We start from the raw sequence: 23265 nt of genomic DNA on the forward strand, positions 1-23265 counted from the left end.
CAATGTGAAGCAGGAATGTTCCTTTTCTTTTTTACTGACCAAAGGACAAAGACAGACACAAAGTAACACTTCCCACACAAGAGTCAAAACTTTCTCCATAGCAGGTATCCAAGTTCACAGGAAAGGTAACTTCTGCTACTAATCTACAGTCTCCTTGGCTTGAGCTGTAATGCTTGGATCTTCTCCCCAACAGAACCATAAGCCTCACCAGGCCAGAGCTGTGTAGTCACCCCATCATTCTCCACGGAACCTTTGCAACCAGAGTTAAAAATAAAAGGCTTCTTAAGGAGGAATTTTAAGACCCACACTGGGGACAGCTTCCTCATTGCTGCAAAGTTGTAACAATAGCACTTATTTCTCCTCCAGCTCCTTCAGACCCTGCAGCAGAAGACAATGTTGAGTATGTGGGACTTTGAATGCTGAAGACACCTAGAAGATAATGGTGTAAATATTTAGAGATAGGAATAAGATGGCCGGTGAGCATTCCATATGAGAGAATGGAAGACGCCAGAAACAGCTGGCTAATTCATATGGGATACATTTATTTAATATGTTACATAACTTAAACAATAAACAAAACAGAAGGACTTTTGACCTCATGTGGCTTTTAGACTGGTAACAGATGGACATTTTTTCATTTATATAATTATGCAAAGATATTTGGATCATCCCACACACCCTTCTCCTCATTCAAATTTTCTCCTGACTGTGAAAATTCCCCTCATCATTTTCAAGTGAGTTTCTCAAAAAAAAAAAAAAAAAACATACTTTGATGAACACTGTGTAATAAATGTAAAGAATGCTGGGAAAACATCTACACAGAGGCTCAACCTAGTCTGTAAACAAAAGCGAAGCTCCTAAAGGCCAGTGAGTCCATGCTCAACTACAGGGTAAACAGGAGTCAATTAGATCAAAGGGGAAGACAGAAGTTCTTTGTGGAGGAAACAGCATGTGCAAAGGCCTAAAGGCATCATGTGCGTTGACATCAGCAGAGGACCAGTGATGGAGAATATGGTAACAAACAACACGTGATGTAGTTGAAGGGGCAGCATCTCTGTATTCACAGGGCTGTTATCATCAGCCAAGATGGCCTGGGGGGGCATGGTGATTATTTATTACTTAAGAGATTTCTTATAGGAAGTTGAATGTAAGGGGGGGGGGCACTCCTTTGTACTTACAATGCTATGAAAAGATAGGCAGTATGTAAAACCTTGAGAATGGGGTGCCCAATGAAGGTGTGCAGAGTGAGCCCAATGCTGGGATTTGAGAGACATGTGGAAACAGAAAACGGGGATATACCCCATTAGAGAGAATTGAAAAGCCTAGGTTGGTCATGTAAGGAACCAGGAGATAGTCATGGAAGCCTCGTGAAGAGGGAGAGTCTGGCACCCTCTACCCACACATCTCTAAGTGTTTGAGTGCATGCCAAGCATGAGGTTTAAGAGAGAGCTGACCCCTGAAAGGGAAGGGAGGAAATGGGAGGAACAGGAAAGGCAAGTGGGATTACTTTTTAAGGCGTTTGGGTTGAAAAGAATTGGAAGAAAGAGTTTCACAGCCAAGGAAAGAATTCTCAGGTAGGGGCTAGAGAGAGCACATAGATTGATTTCATTTTATTTGTAGATTCAGAGTGTGAACCTAGTAAATAATGAGTGGTAAAAAAAATTTATTTAAGTAGGACAATAAATTAGAGAGCCAGTCTGAAGAGCGTTTGGAACATGAGAGGTCTATGGGAAGTGAGTGAGGAAGGTAAACAGTAGCCTTACTTAGCCACTCTCTCTCCTCTCTAGCTTCCCATAGAAGGACAAGTACCAGGCACAGGGACGCCAAGGGTCAGGCAGAGAGATGGGGGCAGAGTGGATGCACGATGCTGCTTTCCAGCAGGACAGCTCATCTTCCCTAAACCCAAGGATCTCACGGGTTGAAGTGATCTGGTGGATCACTTGGGACAGTGGGATCTCATGGTTTTAGAACACTTTCTTTAGGCACAGTTTGAGACAAAGTCATTGGATTTTTATTCCATAAAGGTGTAAAGCCAAGAGGGAGAAGAAGCTGGGAGGTTGTGGGCATTGCAGACCTGCAAGCCAGTGTCCTAGGGAAGGGCAACACCAGACTGAGACCATCAGAGACTCATTAGCACCAGCAAGGCTTATTCTTCATGGGAGGGAAGTAGCATGGTTTAAAGGGTACCCCAAAGCAGCCACTGCATCTCTTACGATAGCCTTGCCAAGGGTCAAACATCTGCCCGCCTTGGCTCTCTTTGGAGCTAAGGTAAAAAAAAAAAAAAAAATCCCAGATAGTAAAATCAGTTTTTACAGTGCAGCACATTGAGCTATTGTTATTTGGGGGCTGAGCTTTAAGGAATCAAGTTGGAAAAAGAAAAAGAAAAAAGTACTGTGGAACGTGATTTGAGGGTCCCACTATAGGGACTCTTGAGTCAGGTGCTTTGTAAACAAAGACTTGGATTCCACCCTTGAGGAATTCGTAAAGAACTCCAATAGAAAAAGTTGTTGGCCAGAAGTCAGTGATATGGTGGGTAATGGTGGAAAAGGCTGTGGAGGGGCAGGCAAAGTGTGCTTCCTCTTCAGTGTTTGACATCAGTTCATGCAACGTGAGTTTTAAGTGATGTCTCTGGTTCACCCTTCCATCCCTACTTCCTAGAGCCTTCTAAGTAGAGAAGAAATTGCCAAACAGTGTCTTTGGACCTCCTGAAATGGTCGTTTTTCCCCTTTGTCTAAAGCTTTACAGCCCCGCCAATCCCTTTAAGTCAAGCTAACTCCTCTCTGATTTTGGAAGCTTGCATTCCCTATCTGAAGACCTCCATACTCAAGAGCTTTCTTCCATCCAGCCAGGCTTCCTCCTACACACCCACCTGTCCTACCCACAGTCCTCAAGACATACAAAAGGCCTTTGCTTATGAAGCTTCAAACCTCCTCCTGCTTTACACTTTCCTACCTCTGGACCAACCAGGGAGCTCCTACTTAACCACTGGCTTCCGGCCTTAAGGCCCACCTGCCCATAAAGTACAAAGCAGCATGGGAAGGAGGTTAGTACAGTGGGCATCAGCCCCTCACTGAGGGCAGGAAGGAAGCCTGCACCCACCTCTGGGCATTTGGTGGTGAATCACCTAGAGAGGTCCACTCCCCCACACCGGACACAGAAAAATACAAAGGCCCTTCCACTACAGAACTCAGTTCAAAACCTCAGCCCATAGAAGCTACCTTCATAGGCACCCAGTTGGCCCTTTCCAATCTTTCTTTCATACATTATCTATAGAGATGGTAAATGGCATTCAACTTGATCAAAGCACCAGGACTTTATGGAAGGGCCTTTTCTTCCTACATTTTTTTTCCCTAGTTATTCTGTTGACACCTCTCTGACTGCCTGTGTGCTCCTCCAAGGAAATTCTACCTTAACCCAGGGATTCCCAGTTAATCTAGTTGTGTCCCCTGAAAAGAGTTAAGCATTCATGTCTCATTAAAGGTTACACACACAGGGCTCTGTACTTGAGTCACCATTAGCGTTTTGTTAATATGTGTTGAATCCAAATGAAAGTCATTAAATACACATAATGATTACAATTCTAGGCAAAAGTTGGAAGGAAGACAGAATACAAAAGATGGAAGGAAGACAGAATACGACCTTGTTTGTTGGTTTTGTCAGCCTGTGCAGAATGCGTAGCGGAAACCAGTGAGTGGTCCCACAGTATCAGCCTTCACACAGTCTGGAAGCTTCTTAGGAACATACTTTTTTTTTTTTTTAAGCACTCTTAATTATTTTTATTTATTTTGCCTGCATGCATGTCTATGTGAGGGTATCAGATCTTGGAGTTACAGACAGTTGTTAGCTGCCATGCGGGTGCTGGGAATTGAACCCAGCTCCTCCAGAAGAGCAGTCTGATGCTCTTAACCACTGAGCCATCTCTCCAGCGCCAGAACATACTTTTTAAATCGCGTTTATTAATTCTCAGAGAACGTCTGACAATGTATCTTGATCATATTCATCTGATTCCCCTAATTCTTCCTAGATCGCCCCTCACCTCCCTATCTACCCAATGCCCATCTTGTGTGTGTGTGTGTGTGTGTGTGTGTGTGTGTGTGTGTGTGTGCACCAATCCATTGAGTCCAGTTTCTGTAGGCTGACTAATCCTGGGAGTAGAACCAGATGTCACACCATTAAAGAACTGGCCTTCCCTTTCCTATCAGCAATTGAATCCCAATAGATCCTGAGCCAGGGTTGGGCCTTCCTGTCCCTTCCCTCTTCCATGCTGAGATTTCGTCTGGCTTGAGTGTGTGCAGGTCTGGTGCATGCTGTCAGAACTCCTGTGAGTTCATAAGTGTACCTGCTCTGTTGTGTCCAGAAAATACTGTTTACTTGAAGTCATGCACCACCTCTGGCTCTTACAATCTTTCCACCCCCTGTTCTGCATAGATCTTTGAGCCCTGAGGGGAAGATGTGATATATATGACCCATTTAGGGCTGAGCACTCCAAAGTAGCATATTCTCTTCACAATGAAGAGTTGTGGGTCTCTAACAAACACAAACTCTTGGTTCTACCCTAGATCAACTGATTTAAAAACTTGAGGTGTTACACTCAATAGGTTTTTATTCAACAAACCCTGCAAGTGACTCTAGTGTGTGTTTCAGTTTGAGAACTACTACCCAAGGGTTCGGGCCCAGTCAGGGTGGTACCATTCAACCATGGTAATGTTATAATGAAAACCTTTATATTTATATCAAGACTTGGAGCCAAAGAAGCGCTTCTCCACCATCATCTCATCTTCGAATTGCACCTTCTTCTTCTTCTTCTTCTTTTTCTTCTTCTTCTTCTTCTTCTTCTTCTTCTCCTCCTCCTCCTCCTCCTCCTCCTCCTCCTCCTCCTCCTTCCTTCCTTCCTTCCTTCCTTCTTTTTGAGACAGGGTTTCTCTGTGTAGCTTTGTACCTTTCCTGAAACTTGCTTTGGAGACCAGGCTGGCCTCGAACTCACAGAGATCTGCCTGCCTCTGCCTCCTGAGTGCTGGGATTAAAGACATGTGCCACCACTGCCTGGCCCCATTGCACTTCTTATTATCACTAGCAGATACAATGAGAAATGCTGCCAAGCTCCATGTCACGCCTACGGTTCCAAACAACCGAATCTACTCAAATGATATAACTAAAACACTTAGAGTCAAGGCAGAAATCTGACCCAAGCTCTTCCACAGTAAAATAGGGAAGTCAATTCAGAGCCAGAGATGTGGCTGGCTGCTGTTCAGTAAGCAGCAGTAAAGTCCCAGGGATCTGGGTTTCTAAGGATTCTGTGTCAGCCCTTTGGATAATTTAGGACCATAATTTGTACTATGACTATTGGAGAATCACATGAGTAGATTGTATTTTTGTTTTGTTTTCAAGTAAAATGCTCGATTTGTGACACCCCTATATGACACCCCATTATATATATGAAATCTGACTTGTAGATAAAGAGATTCTAGCATAAAGATCTATGCCTCATGCTGTAAAAATTCTGGAAAATTGGGACAAATTTGGTTAGCTGTCTGATGTGCCCATGTGGTTAGTGTCTATATCACAAAGAGTCAAAAGGCACCAGGGAGGGAGTGAGGGGCAATCTTTCCACAAGGGGCATCATGACCAGTGAGGGGTCAGAGGAATAAGTTCAAGAGCAGGTAAGAGCCACATTGCCCATCACCTGAGCTGGACTGAAAGTTCCTGAGACATCATCCAACTCATGGAAAAGTATTCATTAGGACAGGGGGCCTAGAACAGGGCAGGCAGAAGCTGTGCCTGGAAGATGGACCACCATGTCCCTCATGCTTGGTGCAAAGCCAGTGTATTTTCCTTCTGACTTAATACCCAGGACAGAGGCTTTTTGACCTTGTTTGTTTGTTTGTTGTAAGGGAAATTATCTGTTCTGCTGAAGACAGCTTGGGCCCCTGGGAAGAAATTGGGAGGTGGTTCCGAATGTGCTAAGTCAGTGGGTGATAATGGGCACAGTGTGCCCAGCGAAGGCACTTCCCACCCTTGCCCATACATATTGTTAACTGGTCACACTGACCTGGTATTAACTTTCCCTTCTTACTGCCTGACTCTCCACTACTCCCTGTACAATACTGACTGCTATGCCGTAAGCTTCCTGGGGTCCTGAGCATTTGGGCTCAATCCTTTCTGCTCCACATCAACCTCTTGAGTTCTTATGCCTTTCCACCCTAAGCTAGATTGCCAGATCCAGTCCTTGGTGTGAACAGATGCTAGTCATGCCTAGGCAATGACACTGTCATCATAAGGCTGCAGAGACAGGGTCAGCTCCAGCCATCAATCAAGGGCCCACACAGAAGCAGCAATGATGGGAGCCCTGAGCTTTCTCTGGATCCTGGCTGCTCTTCACATAAGCTGAGTCATTCTCATTAAGTCAATGAAATGTTCTTTATGATCACCTTTTGGGAAATGGGACATCTCCATTCTGAAATTAATCCAACATGGATCAGAGAGTTGAAAGTATTGCAAATCTAACAGTCACCCTACCCTTTTCACCCCCAAACGTTTGCACACACTATTCCCATGGCTCAAACAGGAGCTCCTTTCTTTCAACTAGCACCTCTTTGCCCTGAGTCTCAGCTTGAATTTTTCTAAGAATCCTCCTGTGCTTCTTTGGCCAGGGCCAGGTCTACTGATTCAATAATTACCTCTCTAAGCACGAGATTCCAGAGAAGATCATGAGGGATGTTAATTAGCCGGTCTAGGCTCCTGCTATAATAAGCCCTGTGAGGTGGGTGCAAGTATGCAGATGGTTTTATTCACCTTGGGGCTTCAGAACCTGCTAAAGCACCTGTCACGTACTAGGCACTCAGTAGATATGTGGGTCTGACTAGACATGTGTGGTCAGAATGAAGCATAGAATCAGCCCAGAGGGTAGAGATCAAGTCAGAGAAGCAGCTAAGGCTTGGCTGGCCATGTACTATCCCTCCCCTACCCCAGCCTACACAGTGGTACTAGACTCATGGGATATATTCTAGTGAGTTCTCAGCTTGCTGTGTTTAGTTCTCTGAACTGTCAAAGAGAGGAAAACTTGGGGTTCCTTAGGTGGAGACAGACCACAGACGGGGCCTAGTCCATTCCAACCTACCTCAACCAGAGACCCTCTCCTTCACTTCTTTTGTGTTTGTGTTCTACAATATGATTCTGTAGCTGGGCGTGGTGATGCACGCCTTTAATCCCAGCACGCAGGAGGCAGAGGCAGGCGGCGGATCTCTGTCAGTTCGAGGCCAACCGGGTTGGTGTACAGAGTGAGTTCCAGGACAGCTAGAGCTGTTACACAGAGAAACTCTGTCTTGAAAAACCAAGAAAAAAAAAAAAAAGAAGTTCTGTAGTATAAGAGGAGCAAGACAAAGAGAAAGAAAAGGAAATTTAGGGGGAAGGACGATATTTTCCCCAGTGTCATTCAGTGAACTGAGTGTATCAGCTTAAGAAAAGCCTGAATCCTCCACTCCTTTCAAGTCTGCAAATGGAGGAAAGTGGGGGGAAAGGACATTGACGATGCTTGGCAAGAGGTGAGTTCCTGAAAGAGATGGAGCGGGTCCAAAAGGTCGACTGATAGTGATGTGCTCCTTTTGAAACCTCACATGACAGATGGGGTAAGCCATTGATACCACATGTGCCAGCCTTTCCCGGAGGTGTATTTCTGAGCAAGATGGAGTTCACACAGTGAGAGCTGAAGGAACTGTCTGTCCATGGAGTTCCCAGACATGGCCACACACACTACTCATACTGATTCTCACCCAACATTTACCACCTGGTTCTGACAATTGTCCCTGACAATGCTGTCTTTTTAGGCCATGGAGGGCTGAATCAGCTAGGTGGGGCCTTTGTGAATGGCAGGCCTCTGCCGGAAGTTGTCCGTCAACGCATTGTAGACCTGGCCCACCAGGGTGTAAGGCCCTGTGACATCTCTCGCCAGCTCCGTGTCAGCCATGGCTGTGTCAGCAAGATCCTTGGCAGGTAAGCACGAAATTCACCATATGCCACGTATCTCAGGATGTTGTGTTTTTCAAGCCACAACTTTCAGAGTATCTGTTAGGGAAGCAATGGGCAATGTTTGATGAAATTCACAACCCAGCACTACTGAATCAGCCTCTCTGCTAGGCTCGTGGCTTTTGTAAGATATCCAGGAAGCACAAAACTCAGAAATACAGAAGACTGAGAAGCATTGATCTGTAAGGCTCAGTGTGGTGGTTCACAGCCCTGGCTGTGCCAGGAAACTCTAAACTCTCACAATAAATAAGAAGGTCAGGGTCTAGGCTCCAGCACAGATAACAGGAGGGAATGACTCAAATTTATGTATACCAGTAGCCTCTGCTCACCTAAGTAATTCTAATTCTTTCGGTCAGGGCTAGAACCAGAGGGCACAGGTTCAGGAGGACAAAGAACACTCCCACTGGAAATATCCTTTAAGTAGAGAATTTGAGAATTCCAAAGTTCCATGCCCTGTCCACCTTACTCGCCAACCAGCCACATACAGACCCTATGTAGGTTGAAGGGAAACTCTGCTTCATGGAAGTAAAGGGGCTGAGGTAATGGGCCACAGAGAGCCCTGGCTCTCTGCTTGATACTGTTAGAGGGAAAGAGGTATTTTCTCAGGGCCAAGGAGAGAGTATTAGGAGGACGATTGAGGAGTCCCAGAGAGGAGACGATCCCTGACTGGCGATGACGATGGCGTTTTTATAGACCGTGTTTTCATTGGCAGCAGAGACTAGAGAAGACCAAAGGAGGCGAGAGGTCATCTTGATCAAGGCTCGAATCTGTCAGCCAGCTAGTTGTGAGGTGGATAGGTTCTGGAGGAGGAGGAGGCTCATCATCAGGCCAGGGATCCCAAGTGAGGCTGGACTTCAGAGTCTGGGAGAAGTGGCTTCAACTTGAACCATAGAACCTGGTAGAAAACCAGAGAGCAAAGGGTGAGGGGGATGGCTCAGACTTGGACGAGGCAAAAGTGACCCCGAAAGAGGGGTCAGTGACTCCAGCTGGCTTCCCTGAGTGAGGCCAGGAGCGCAAAGGAGCAGAGTCAATCATGCTAAGAGAAGGTGAATAAGAGAAATGAACCACTGCAAGTCTGTGACTCCACAGTGCCCTTTCTTACAAGGGAGAGCCTTATGTGCTTTCTGGTGCTGGCCAGAAGACAGAGAAACCAGGATGAAGTCTTTGTAGAGGGGTTTTGCTTTGGTAGCAGCATAAATTTACCCAAACAAGCGAAGTGGATTGGAGAGAAATCCAGTGTTAGGCTGAGCAGGAGTCAGGGGAGAGGCCTGTCTCACTCCCACACCTCTCCTCAGGAGACTCAGAGGGGTTCAAAGGCCCCACCTGCTTATCGGGTAATTTGGGGGGGTTCTCTATTGGAGTAGGTACTACGAGACTGGCAGCATCCGGCCTGGAGTGATAGGGGGCTCCAAGCCCAAGGTGGCCACTCCCAAGGTGGTGGAGAAGATAGGGGACTATAAGCGGCAGAATCCTACCATGTTCGCGTGGGAGATCCGGGACCGGCTCCTGGCAGAAGGTGTTTGTGACAACGACACTGTACCCAGTGTCAGCTCCATCAACAGGTGAGAGACAGTGGCTTCCGGCCCCCTCTCAGGTTCTGGAAGATTCCTGTAAGAAACATGAAGGGCCTGGCCTGGGTAGGGTAGGGGTTTTGGAAGAGGCTTTGCTTTGAAGAATCAGGTAGGAGCTCCCAGGCCTGACACATGCCACACCTCCCAGGCTTCTCCTGCTCACATTATGGAGTCCCCCTCGGTCCCCACACTCTGTTGTGCTGTATGTGTTCCCTTCCTTAAACACCCTGTCCTTTTTGATTCTGAGAAAGAAACTTCTTGAGCAGATCCTTTCCTGGGCCTCATTGGCATACTTAGTTACTTGTTCACTTTTTCAATCATTTGCTCACTGCCTCTTTCATTCATTTACTCATTCATTCACACATAACTCATGCATTTCTTCTGTGTTAGTTCCCAGAACACAAAAATCCCTGTCCTTGTGGAGCTTACGATCTGAGGAGAACACAGATACAGAGTACCCACAAAGACATGGCAAAAATGCAGCTACTTGAGCTGCTGAGGCTAGGAGCCTGATGGCATGTGGGCTAGCCTATGGTAACCTGTTTTAGGGAAATCATGAAGGCTTTTCCCTAAGTAAGAAGCAGTGAGGAGGAATTAACTAGGTGGAAAGTGTCACCAGACGAACTCCGCAGCACACACAGAAGCCTGTGGCTAATGAGAGCTTGCACAAGAGATGAAAGCCAGTTAAGAGACAAGAAGAACATGAAGTATACCGAGCATAAGATGCCAGAAGAAACTGTCCCCAAGAAGCCTGTGGTCCCCTTAACAGACTCCTGCCTTTAACGCACATGCGGAGGGCATCCAGTAGTGTGTTTTAAGCAGGAAGCTGGTTTGTATTTGAAAAAGCTCACTCTGGCTGAAAAGGAGAGAAACAGTTGGATAGAGCATGTAGGGTGGGTCATTCGATTCTGTAGAGGAACAGAGCAGATGGTGGCACACACTCAAGTGTTCACAACAAGATACAAAACAAGATCAACTCGGGGGAGGCTATCGAGGTCAAGTTGTCGGAACCCTGTTAAGCTGCATCTGGATCTCTGCCTTGAGAGACCCATGTTTCTAGTCATGACACAGGACATGGAGAAACAGGTGAATAAGGTGAGGTCATAGTTTGATGGTTGACTATTGGGTTGGAGATACATATAAGATATCTAAGTGGCTGCTGGGTGGTGGTGGCGTATGCCTTTAATCCCAGCACTCGGGAGGCTGTGAGTTCGAGGCCAGCCTGGGCTACAGAGTGAGTTCCAGGAAAGGCTCCAAAGCTATACAGAGAAACCCTGTGTCTCCAAAAAAAAAAAAAAAAAAGGAAAAAAGATATCTAGATATCTAAGTGGGTTGCCATGGAGGTGACTGGGTCCTGGACAGCCATAGCTCCTATTCCTATTTCATCCTCTTTCTCTAACGGTCCTTCTGCTTCCTCACAGAATCATCCGAACCAAAGTGCAGCAGCCTTTCAACCTTCCCATGGACAGCTGCGTGGCCACCAAGTCCCTGAGCCCAGGACACACACTGAGTGAGTGCTCAGGGATTTGGCTGTTCCTACACCTTTGAATGTAGATCCAATCTCCACACCCTTGTAAACACAGATGCACACAGACACACAAGAACATATGAGTGCTCATATGTTTAGATACAGACTGAGTTATTACCCTGAGACAAAGTCTACTTCCACGCTCATGGGAGACTCGCAGGCACATGGGGAAATGGACACACCAGACAAACATCATTCTAGGCGCCTCTCCCACTAGCAGGCCCTTGGAATGAAGGACTCTAGCTCTTCAGGGCCTCAGTCCACAGCATGGCCTGATGCTTTGAACCCACGGTAGCAGTAGCGGCTGTGGGGAGTATCATCTCCCACTTCTGACCTTCTCTTTCCTCCTTTGCAGTCCCCAGCTCAGCGGTAACACCCCCAGAGTCACCCCAGTCAGATTCCTTGGGCTCTACCTACTCTATCAATGGACTCCTGGGAATTGCTCAGCCTGGCAGTGACAACAAGAGAAAGCTGGATGACAGTGAGTTCTCAGGGGACCTGGGGGTGGTATGAGACACAGGATGCCACTTTGCTCAAGCTTTGATAGGAAGACGGGCCTTTCCTTCGGCCCAGGACTGGGTAGGGTTCTGCAACCCCCTATTCACAGGAGCACGGCTCCTTCCTCTTGCTGACCCTTTCCCTTCCTTCTCAGCCTGTCTGCTCCTCTGCTTTGGCCACTTGGTCTGGTGGCTTGCTAGAGGGGTCCCCTGAGAGCTTTCTTCCTGCCTGCCTGGGGGCACTAGGTGACCAGGACAGCTGTCGGCTGAGCATCGACTCACAGAGCAGCAGCAGTGGTCCCCGGAAGCACCTTCGGACAGACGCCTTTAGCCAGCACCACCTGGAGCCGCTTGACTGCCCATTTGAACGGCAGCACTACTCAGAGGCTTATGCCTCCCCCAGCCATACCAAAGGCGAGCAGGTAAGAAGGGGGGTGCAGGACATAGGCAGAGTAGGCAAGGACCCGAGCCAAGTATGAGCTCTAGCCATCAAAACAACTCCAAATTGCTCTTATGGGCTCAGGACACTCACTCGATGCAACGTCCAGTGGCAGGCGTGCCTTGTTCACAAGATGTCTAGCCCTCCTCCTGCAACCTGAATCTGAATGCTGAGCCTAGTGTTTGCAGGCAGGGCCATCCTTTTGCCATCCGTGGCTTCCTCCAACAATAGAATCAGAACCGCAATTGGAGTTCAGGCTCACACCCTTCTTATGATGACCTCCATAGCACACCTAGCCCACCTTCAGTCTCTCCCTTTTCACAGACCAGGATTCTGTGTGACTCATGTGCTCAAGTACACCGACCTCATTCACACCTCTCTGCCCTGGTACACCATGTGCCCTCCTGCTAGAATGCCTTTCTTCTCACTGCTCTACCTGGAAAAACACCAGCTGGCTGCAATGACTCAGCTCAGCTGCCCTCTCCATGAATTTGTCCCTGCCCCTCACCTATGATTCACCCCTCTGGGCCCTGTCATCCTTCTTGTCTCACACACGGCTTCTGTTGACTTCACAGTTCATCCTAATAGTCTAACGGGCAGGGGGTAAAGGCAACAGACTTCTTAAGGACAGGGCAGCCTCTTGAGACACCCCTGCCCTCATTTCTAGAGCCTAACATTATTATTATTTATTAATATTACTTTTTTTTTGTGGTGGTGGAGACCAAACCCAGGGCTTCACACACACTAGATGAGCCCTCTACCTTTGAGTAAAATCTCAAGCCCAGGATTTTAATGGCTACTCAACAAAGGTATATCAAATAGATGAACCAACAAATTAATTGAGAAATCAAGAATGATTAAGACACAGCTAGGGGTTGGGGACTTAGCTTAGTGGTAGAGCGCTTGCCTAGCAAGCTCAAGGCCTGGGGTTTGATCCTCAGCTCAAACAAACAAACAAACAAACAAACAAAAAACCATCAGAAACTCTTAGAGCTGGGCAGTGGTGGCGCATGCCTTTAATCCCAACACTCGGGAGACAGAGCCAGGCGGATCTCTGTGAATTTGAGGCCAGCCTGGGCTACCAAGTGAGTTCCAGGAAAGGCCCAAAACTACACAGAGAAACCCTGTCTCGAAAAAAACAAAACAAAACAAAACAAAACAAAAAAGACACAGCTATAGGAAGTTTTCCTCTCCAGATCTTGGAATGGGTTACAATGGGATGGCTTCTGAAAAAAAGAGATATGAACATTGCCACACGGAGGCCACAAATACCATGTAATGCTATCAACCACTGAGAGACATTTAATATGTCAATGGTTCCAATGTCTGCCTCCCTTCATCCCATCTAGTCAAATAGCTCAGGAAACTCTTTAGGGTATGGCCTATCACTCCTCTTGGCTTGAGGCAAGCCTATAAGCACACCTTTAAGACCTGAGGGAGACAATGATGATGCTAACAAGCAGTTGAAACATTGCCAATGAATAGCTGGGTCGCTGGCCCCATGCCAACTCCCACAGCTGGGTAGGCAATATGCGTCAGTGATTTTTATCAGCTTTGGCTATGACAGCTGTGAATGGTGTAGACAAAGTTGGCTATCAGCAGACCCAGGGAGAAGGCCTGGGTGCACATCTGATAATCAGAGCATGTCTCCAAGAGGCAAGTGTTGAGCCTGCAGGAAGCTCATTCTATGGTGGTGAGCCTGCAAAATGCAATGTGCCTAAACTAGCTACCCTTGGAGAGTAATGAAGCCCCAAAAGGAGACCCTCGGTATCCGCTAGGTCCTGGAGCCATTTCCTGGCTTCACCCACAAGTCCTCCAAAGGACCTTGCTTGGTTAGAGTGAGCCCCTGTGCCATGCTGGTGGGTATGCATGGAGTCTCTTAGGATGAGAGACTCTTAGAACTACAGGAGACTTGGTGGCCACACAGCCCAGCTTTTCAATTTGTATGAGGCTTACTCAGGGCCTGGAGAATGGGAGGACTTGGGGAAGCAGATGATTGCAGAGTTTAGGACTGCCAACCCTAGTTTCATTCATAGGGCTTGATCTACCCTTACCTATATTTAACATGGCAATTCCTTGTGTCACCCTCCTTGGTTGGATCCTTTGTTTTGTTTGTTTGTTTGTTTGTTTGTTTTGCTTTTGGTTTGTTTGTTTGTTTGAGACAGGGTTTCTCTGTATAGCTTTGTGCCTTTCCTGGAACTCACTCTGTAGCCCAGGCTGGCCTCAAACTCATAGAGATCCACCTGCCTCTGCCTCCCAAGTGCTGGGATTAAAGGCGTGCACCACCACTGCCCAGCTCTTGTTTTGTTTTTTTATGAGACAGGGTTTCTCTGTGTAGCCTTGACTGTCCTGAAACTGGCTTTGTAGACCAGGCTAGCCTCAAACTCACAGACATCTGCCTGCCTTGCCTCCAGGTGCTGGGATTAAAGGTGTATGCTGGGGCATTCTTATGCAATGACTAAATAAAACAAGACCATTTGAAAATCATTAAGCTTGTCTAAGCCCTTAGCCTAGGGGACTAAACTGAAGCCCAACCCAATGTCCCTCAGCTGCTTCTTCCTCCTTTGTTCACTCATCAAGCTGCATTGTCAAGGGCAGAGAACACCCAGCCTGAACCTTGCTCTTCAGCTTATCCTGTCTCTGCCACCCCAAAGGAACATGTTCTTTCACCCAGGCAGATAAAGCGTTGTGTCTTTGGGAGAGAAGCAGGTACTGATACCTGGTCATAGCATGGGATGAAGATACATACTTCTTGTCTGGAAAATCAACAAGGGTGAAAGTGACCCCATTTTTCCCTGGCAGGGTCACCCCCGCTGTGGTTAGAAGTCTGGGTAGCTCTTCCTCTGTATTTTAAGCCCACCGCCGTGGGAATGAACAGAATGAGAGAGAACGTTGTGAAGACAGGCCACGAATGTGGCAGTTACTGACTCTTCCTACGGTAGTAAAATACATCTATCATCACTTCTTGCTGGACATCTGTGCTTGCTGAGTGTTCTGTGACAAGCAACACTTTATTTAAAATCACAATTAATATTTAATCAGTCATGTGCAGTAAATTCTAGGACCCCTATACTTAAAGGTAGGAAAAAAAAATCAAGGCTCAGAGAGTTCAAACAGACCACAGCTCCCTGCAGACTGCAGAATCAAAACCCTAGGTCGTTTTAGCTCAGAATCATTACACTTTCCTGCCTCCAATTCAAGTTCAAGTCCAGAAAACAAAACAAAAAAAACCAGTCATCGTTGGCATGTTTAAGATAGTAAACACACCACCCAAACCTCTAACTATGTAGGTTTCCTTTTCTCTTTGGCCTGGATTTGGAACAGAAACTTGATTTTGAGTAAGTGTTTTGCTGTCAAATCAACACATTCACAAGACGTTAGAAACTTTCCTCAAACTCTCTAGAAATTAGGTATTTTGTTCAGTTTCATTAGAATCTAGCTCTGAGTGACTCCACCCTGCCTCTAAGTAGGCCCCCTCGGCAGAATGGAACCAGAGTGCCATTTAGTCAGTAATTGCTGCTACATGCTGATGGTGCCCTGGTGGCCTCCAGAATTGACTGCAGCTTCCAAAAGTGCCCTGCATGCAACTGGAAAGCACTGTGATTCCTTGGAGAACTGAGCTCAACAGAAATTACTGAAAACAATTGTCTTCAGCAGAACTGTTATATAACCATGGACCATTCCTTGATTCTAGTCTTGTACAACAGTTCATCCAATGCTTTTGTGAAATGTGTGACCTGTGTTTGTGGAGTGGATGTGAGCTGTCTCTCCCTAGGAAGGGGAGCAGGGAGCCAAGGCAGGGTGGACTATACTCATGCCTTTATCCTAACAAATTATTTTTTCAAGGAGTGCGTCAGACCATAGCCAAGGAACACCAGTAGGAGTTGAAACAAGCTCTTATTGAAGATGATCCCAAGTACTTGATAGAATTTTTGAAACAAAATGAATCCTATGTATCTTTCAAGGTGAAATTAAATGTTTCTACTTGCACATGTAATGTAAATCTAACATAGTCTGACTGGTTCATGGCACTGGGTTGCTCAATAAGAAGAATAGCAACAAAGCCTGAATGTGGCTCTCTGCAAGTGTAGGAAGGGATGGTTGCCCTTAGTCTAGGGCAGAAGTTGATAGCAATCGATGAGCACCAGAGCCAGAGTCTGAAGAGAAGGGGTGAGTTTCTTCAGTTTGGCACTTGCGTTTCCTGTCTATGTAGGAATCAATTACTAGCAGAGTGAAAGACTCTGAGCAGCCCCACCTGCTACCTGCTCCAGCCCTAGGCAATGTCCTGTGTTATGGGCCCAAACCATGTGAGGAAATAGGAAAGAGACCAGCATGCACCCGGTCAGGCCACGATCCTCTGATGGCCACTCCCCATCACATATCTGGGCATCTATGCCACCAACAGGCCTTGAATTCTGAAGCTTGGAAGGGAGAGCCCTAAGCCAGGTCCTGGGAGGTTTCCAGGTCTTAGAGTGGGAGAACATGGCCCCATCAAACATGCCATGTTGAGCTGAGAGTGAGCAAGAAGGGAGGCACAGTGAGCAAGGGAGATTTTCCTGGGGAGACTGGTGCTGCCCAGTCCAGAGACAGATAGTAGGGACAGTAGGAAGACAGGCTTGCTCAGGGGCCTTGCTCTCCCCTGCTGACTTCTCTTTGTTCTCTAGGGGCTGTATCCACTGCCCTTACTCAACAGTGCCCTGGATGATGGGAAGGCTACCCTGACACCTTCCAACACACCCCTGGGACGCAACCTCTCGACTCACCAGACCTACCCGGTGGTGGCAGGTAGGATGCCCAGAGGCTCCTGAGCCATCTGGCCCCTACTGTGAGGGTCAGAATAGGCTTGGGGCAGGGGAAGGCAGAAGTGTCTGGCTGGCAGGAGGAAGGTGTTTGGGGCGCTGGCCTGGAAAGGAAAAGTGGTAAATGGGTGGTTCCTTCAGTCTTTGGCCCTGTCCCGGATCTCCTCACTCCCTCTTGCTGGGAGAGGCTCAGCACACACATACTTAGTCTCCCCATCCATCTACACTGGCAGAAGGCACAGCAGGGAGGTAGAGCCTCCAGCCCCCTCCCCGCCCCCATCTCATTCCATCTGAGGAACACTGTGTAGCCCCGGCTCACCATCCTAGACTCCTCCTACAGCAGCCAGGCCTGCCTGTCCCCATACCCTTGCCCCATCTCATGGCTTGTGTTGTGCATGTTCCCACCCCATCATCTCACACCCCTCTCTCCTTATTGTCTCCCTCCCTCCGGCAGATCCTCATTCACCCTTCGCCATAAAGCAGGAAACCCCAGAGCTCTCCAGTTCTAGCTCCACCCCTTCCTCTTTATCTAGCTCCGCCTTTTTGGATCTGCAGCAAGTCGGCTCTGGGGGCCCAGCAGGTGCCTCGGTCCCACCCTTCAATGCCTTTCCCCATGCTGCCTCCGTGTACGGGCAGTTCACGGGCCAGGCCCTCCTCTCAGGTACGACAGGGAGGTCCTGGGCTCTGTAGTGTCGTGGGGTGGGAGGGAGGTCATCCAGGCCATCCCAAAGTCCTCTGGTCTGAGGCCAGTCCCATCTTTAGCCCAAATCCAGCCCACCACCACCACCACCCGAGAGTCTCTAATTTATTCAGCACCTGGTTCTTTCCCTGTGGGAGAAGTCAGGAATCAAAAACAGCCATTTTGGGGGTGCCATCAAGTGGGATTCATCACTTCAAATAGGGAAACAGGGACCTATACAATGGAGCTAGGTGCTACTGTAGAATGTAAACTTTTTAAAAAAGTAGGTTCAAAAAGAAACAAAGAGAAAATGTGGAGGGGAAAAGCCTCTAGAGCCAATTTCTGGATCAACTTCCTGAAAAGGAATGTTGAGTCACCATTTGTGGCTGTGCTCCCGCCCAGGGGAGTGGCAGCACCATTAAAGGGCAGGGGAGGGGAGCACCTCTCCTTGCTTTAGCCCTGGTGACTCCGAAACCTCGTAGCTGGAGGTGTTGAGGGTCCTGTTCTGGCTTAAAGCCTGAAGTAGGTTAGGGACATTCGGAGCAAACCTCTGTGTCCTGGAAAGGAAACAGTCCAAGAGGAAGAAGACCTAGCTACAGTCTCCAGATGGGAACAGGGCAGGGGCTGACCACCCATATATCTAATCTCAGCTGCATCTTCCAAACAGGACAGTATTCCAACCAGTCAGGACCTGAGCAATGTCTAAAGGGATCAAAGTTTGGTTTGGGTACAGGCAGAGACCCCTTCACTGCTCCAGACATCTGACTGATATTAAAACAGGGGCCCTGGGAGGTCTCAGAACTAAGGCAGGAAGCCAGCTAGTTTCCAGCTGAGCATTGGAAGTCTCCTGTGTGAAGAGAGTTTCTCCATTTGAGCCTGGACAGTTAATGACAGAGGGCATCCCTCCCTTTCTCCTGGTCCCCAGCCCTATCACCCTGAGAGGTTAAAACAGATATAAGTGAGCCAGGGAGACTTAATGGGCACAGAGACAGCCCAGAGAAGGACCATCTAGGCCATCTGGACCAGTAGTTTTCCGATATTCTAGACCTCTCTTGCATCTTAGAATGAAAGCCTTCGCCAAAACCAGCTGTCCCAACCAGAGCAGAGTAGCTCCATTTGAAGTAGGAGTGTTGCCCCAGAGGCCCTCGGGCTTGAGAAGTCAGAGCAGTGTGACTTTGGTTCCCACTGGCTCAGAGGTTCTAAAGGTCCTGTGACCTCAGCCCAGGCATGCTTTCTTATAAGCGATGACAGCATTTTCTGTCTGTCTGACAACTGGCATATTTTCCTTTCCCTGCGCATCCATGCACCCTTGTGATGGACATGAACAATGAATGTGAGGGTGGAGAGGCGGTGGTTAAGAGTCTGAAGAAAGGAAAAAAGTGTTGACTTGGAGTTGGAAATTTCAAGAGGGTCAAGTCAGCAGAGATGGCTCATTTGCTTTGAGCAAAGTGATTAAAAGGCACAAACCTGTGAACTGAGTGAAATTATGTCAGCCAGAGAACTTGGAATGGGAGACAGGAGATAGAAAGAAATGGTTTGTGTCTGTTGTGGGAGCACAGAGGCTGCATGGACTTGTCTGTCTCCTGGGAATTGGAGACCGGGAAGTGGTAAGGGATATGGCTGAGGGTGGAGGGCACATGATACAAGACAGTTCTTCCATTACTGTGTGAGCTGCAGAGACTTGGCTGAGAGAGAAGGACAGACAGGAGCTGGAAGTATAGACAAATCATCACAGATGCAGGCTATGGTTTCTTTCTTTAAGACAGGGTTTCTCTGTGTAGCCCTGGCTGTTCTGGAACTCACTGTGTAGACCAGGCTGGTCTCAAACTCAGAGATTCATCTGCCTCTGCCTCCTGAGTGCTAGAATTAAAGGCGTGTGTGGCCACTGCCCTGAGACATAGGCTATCTTATAGCTTATAGAACAGCCTGGGGCAAACTCTCTCACCCTTGAAGCCTCACACTTTCTCCCATCCTATCACCTTTTAAAGTTGGAAGTGTCCCTGTCAACATATATGATCAGGGCTGATACTTCCTGTTTCTATTGTCTGTTAATTTAGTGGTCAAGCCCACTCTCCAAGACAGCTGCAGGACTGTCATCCAGTCTGTGGGCTAAAGCAGCTGATGACAGATACCAGGAGGTCACCCAGGCATTAGGTAACCAAATCCATAGTTTAGCAGACCCTCAGCCAGTTTGACCCTCCCCCACAGCCAGGCCTAGATCTGATCACTCCTGAATGGCTGGCCACATGTTATTTAGAGGTAAAAGCCCCAAGAAGAGCACCAAGTGTCCAGGTTTGTGGGATCTGGGGACCAGGGATCCAAGAGCAAGAAGCAAGAGAAGACTAGAGTTTAGAGAGCCAAGCCCAGATCTTCTGCTTAGGGACAAGGCAGATGATGGCTATTGTTTAAGCTGAGTTCAGGGGATCAGTGCAGACCGCAGAGACTTCCCACCCGAGGCATGGCCAAAATTGGACCTAAATACCCATCACTCGGCTGAGCCCTCATGGGGTCCAGAGAACCTAGGAGAATGGAGGAATGTTAGACACGGAATGAACTTAAGAGCCCGAGAACTATAACCTTCCAACCAGGGAAAGAGCTAAATCTGAGAGAAAGAGGAGGAGACAGAGCCAATCACTCCCGGGCTGTTCTGCAGGAAAGGAGGGTGGAAGGGAGAGTCAGGAGTTCTCCTTCTGAAATTAGCCCAGCTCAATGCTGTGTGGATCTTCCTAGCCCCTCCTCTGTGTGACCCTGCCTAAGAAACCCTGCCACCTGCCGAAACTCTTTACCTGCTTGGCAGACTTTTCCTCCCTGAGCGATCCTCTCAGCCGGAGGGTTCTGGGAGTTTCGTCTCCAGAATGACTGCTCTCTGAGCCTCGGCTTTTTTCTGGTCAGCCAAGAAATAGGAAACATTAGAACTCGGGAAATAATGAGATTTACCTACAGTTCCTGCTAGTTCCCTTTAGAACACCACCCGTACCCACCCCGCCAGCCGCCTGTTGGATTCCAACCCAATGGCCACGACAGTTACATCAAGGACATCCTTGTCCTTGCTGTTCTAAGGCTGGCTACGGCTCAGCTGATGGGAAAGCTGCAGTTAGGTTTTTATCATCAAGGAGCCCAGGATCCTCCTCCATTCTTTTGTACAAATTATATTTAGTCCTGCCAAAGAGATTTCTGGGTTGCCATAAATTCTCCTTGCTCTCAGAACAAGATAAGGCATTGAAAAGGGGTCACACAGAGGGCAGACATCAAAGGGGTCAAATAAAATAGTCTAAAATCACCTCTACCCTCTGGATTCCTTCCTTAGCTAATGGCTTTCTGTTCCCCCTCTCTACCTCTAATTAGAATATTTACCAAGAATATTGGGATACCAGAATTTTCCTAGACAACCCCACTTTGTAGCCAGACAACCTATGTTGATGCCTATGTCAACATTTTTAGAAGAGGCCCCCATTGGAAGTCTACTGGAGAGCACAGGAGATGGGATTAGTCAGCAAGGAGACATTTATAGTGAAGAGCCTTCAAAACAGCATGGGTAGGAGAGTATGTCTGAGCAGAGAGTGTGTCCATCTCTAACTGGTGGCTTCTGTGCTTGTTTTGTTTCTTGTTTCGGGACAGGGTCTCACTATGTAGCTCTGGTGGTCTTGGAACTCACTATAGACCAGGCTGGCTTGGAACTCACAGAGATCTTGCTGGTCTCACTTCCCAGGTGTTGGGATTATAGGCATGCATCACCATACTGGGCCTGGTTCAAGATGCTTGACTCTGAAAGACTTTGTTGTTTTGTTTTGTTTTCTCCAATACTGGGCATTAAATTCAAGCTATTTAATTATTATTATAAAAGACATTATTACTAATATAAAATTATTATTACATTAATAGCAACTGCTCTGCTACTGAGCTACACTCCCACATTCCAAAATCTCGTTCTTTAAGAAATTAAAGCAGGAAAAAAAAAAAAAAAGGAAATTAAAGCAGGGTGGCAGTGGCGCATGCCTTTAATCCCAACACTCAGGAGGCAGAGACAGGCAGATATCTGTGAGTTCGAGGCCAGCCTGGTCTACAGAGTGAGATTCAGGACAGGCACCAAAACTGTACAGAGAAACCCTGTCTAGAAAAACAAAAAACAAACAAAACAAAACAAAAAACCAAAACCAACCAACCAACCAAACAAACAAAAAAACTACATTAAAAAAGGGGTTGGGGATTTAGCTCAGCAGTAGATCACTTGCCTAGCAAGCCTAAGGCCCTGGGTTCGGTCCTCAGCTTTGGTAAAGAAAGAAAGGAAGGAAGGAAGGAAGGAAGGAAGGAAGGAAGGAAGGAAGGAAAGATAGAAAGAAAGAAAGAAAGAAAGAAAGAAAGAAAGAAAGAAAGAAAGAAAGAAAGAAAGAAAGAAACTAAAGCAGAGAGGCTGGAGAGATGGCTCAGCACTTATGAGCACTGGCTGCTCTTCCAGAGGTCCTGAGTTCAATTCCTGACACCCACATGGTGGCTCACAGCCATCTGTAACTGCAGTCCCATGCGATCCTATTCCTTCTTCTGGGGTGAGGCTGCCATACAGACGAAACACCCATACACATAAAATATGTAAACAAATACACCTTTTTTAGATAAAAGAAATTAAAACAGAGAGTTTTATAGCACTGATAAGACAGACTATAAAAGCACAATTTGGGTAGGGCGGTGTCCTAGAAAAAAATTTGTCTTTCCAGGAGGGCCAGGTTTTATTAGGGGAAGTCTTTAGCGGTCTGTTTGGGCCATTGATTCAGAAATCTTACTTGCTGAGAGAAAATTAGGTAGCTGAGAAGAAATGAAGATTAAAATCCCTGAACAGAGGGACAGAGACCAATGAATTCTTTTGCAAGAACTAGTGTTCACCGGGTGAGCCCCACTGATAGAGATCATGGGTTCAATTGTGGTTTGAGGTATGTGCCCAGGAGCTCAGCCTAGATGAAGAAGCTGTTCAGGTGATAGAAAATGGCCAAAAGGGCAGGAGGCATGGGATCACAGGCTGCCAGAACCAGAAAGGGCTCAGGGAACAGCAGACTAGCATTAGCAAATAGATGACCAGAGAGCCTAAACTAATCTTAGTTCATGGGAGACATGGGACCCTGCCTCAAAATCCTCTACACAGTGTGCAAAGAAATCCTACCAACCAGGAAGTAAGGTGAACCCAAGTTACAAGCTCTTCTCTGAATCGCGTCCTTGTGTGGCAGATAGGAAGATTTTGGTTTGGAGAAATTAAGTATTTTGTTCGTAGTCTTGTCTGGATCTAGTATTCAGTCTCAGTTTCAAAATCTCTCTCTCTCTCTCTCTCTCTCTCTCTCTCTCTCTCTCTCTCTCTCTCTCTCTCTCCCTCCCTCCCTCCCTCCCTCCCTCTCCTGTCTCTCCCTATCTCCCTCCCCCTCCATCTCTCCCTCCTCCTTCTCTCTCTCCCTGTCTCTCTCCCAGTCCCTCCCTCTCTCTCCCTGTTTCTCTCCCCATCCCTCCCTCTATCTCTCCCTATCTCCTTCCCCTTCCCTTCCTCTCTCCCTTCCCCCTTTCTTGCTTCCTTCTTCTCTTCTGAGGAAAGAAAGTAGGTAAGAAAGAAGAAAAGCAAATGTATGATGCCTAAGTCTGTCCCCCCATCTCTTTCTAATGTTACCCAGCTGCCCATCACCCTGCTCTGCTTCCCTTCTATCGCCCTTTCCCAACCATTGTCCCCAGCAATGGCGTCACAGTGCTGACTCC

General features: G+C 47.4%; 1 protein-coding gene across 1 annotated transcript in view; it reads left to right on the plus strand.

Annotated features, from left to right (window-relative positions):
• The window catches only part of Pax8 (paired box 8), a 58706-nt gene that overhangs the window by 24436 nt on the left and 11005 nt on the right, over positions 1-23265 (plus strand). The window contains exons 3-9 of the mRNA XM_036185387.1: positions 7824-7989; positions 9387-9584; positions 11015-11103; positions 11477-11602; positions 11865-12040; positions 16722-16842; positions 17311-17517. Coding sequence (XP_036041280.1) covers positions 7824-7989; positions 9387-9584; positions 11015-11103; positions 11477-11602; positions 11865-12040; positions 16722-16842; positions 17311-17517 — 1083 coding nt within the window. The remainder of the gene's footprint in view (positions 1-7823; positions 7990-9386; positions 9585-11014; positions 11104-11476; positions 11603-11864; positions 12041-16721; positions 16843-17310; positions 17518-23265) is intronic.

The sequence above is a fragment of the Onychomys torridus genome, chromosome 4 (genome assembly GCF_903995425.1).
Source record: "Onychomys torridus chromosome 4, mOncTor1.1, whole genome shotgun sequence".
Classification (NCBI taxonomy): domain Eukaryota; kingdom Metazoa; phylum Chordata; class Mammalia; order Rodentia; family Cricetidae; genus Onychomys; species Onychomys torridus.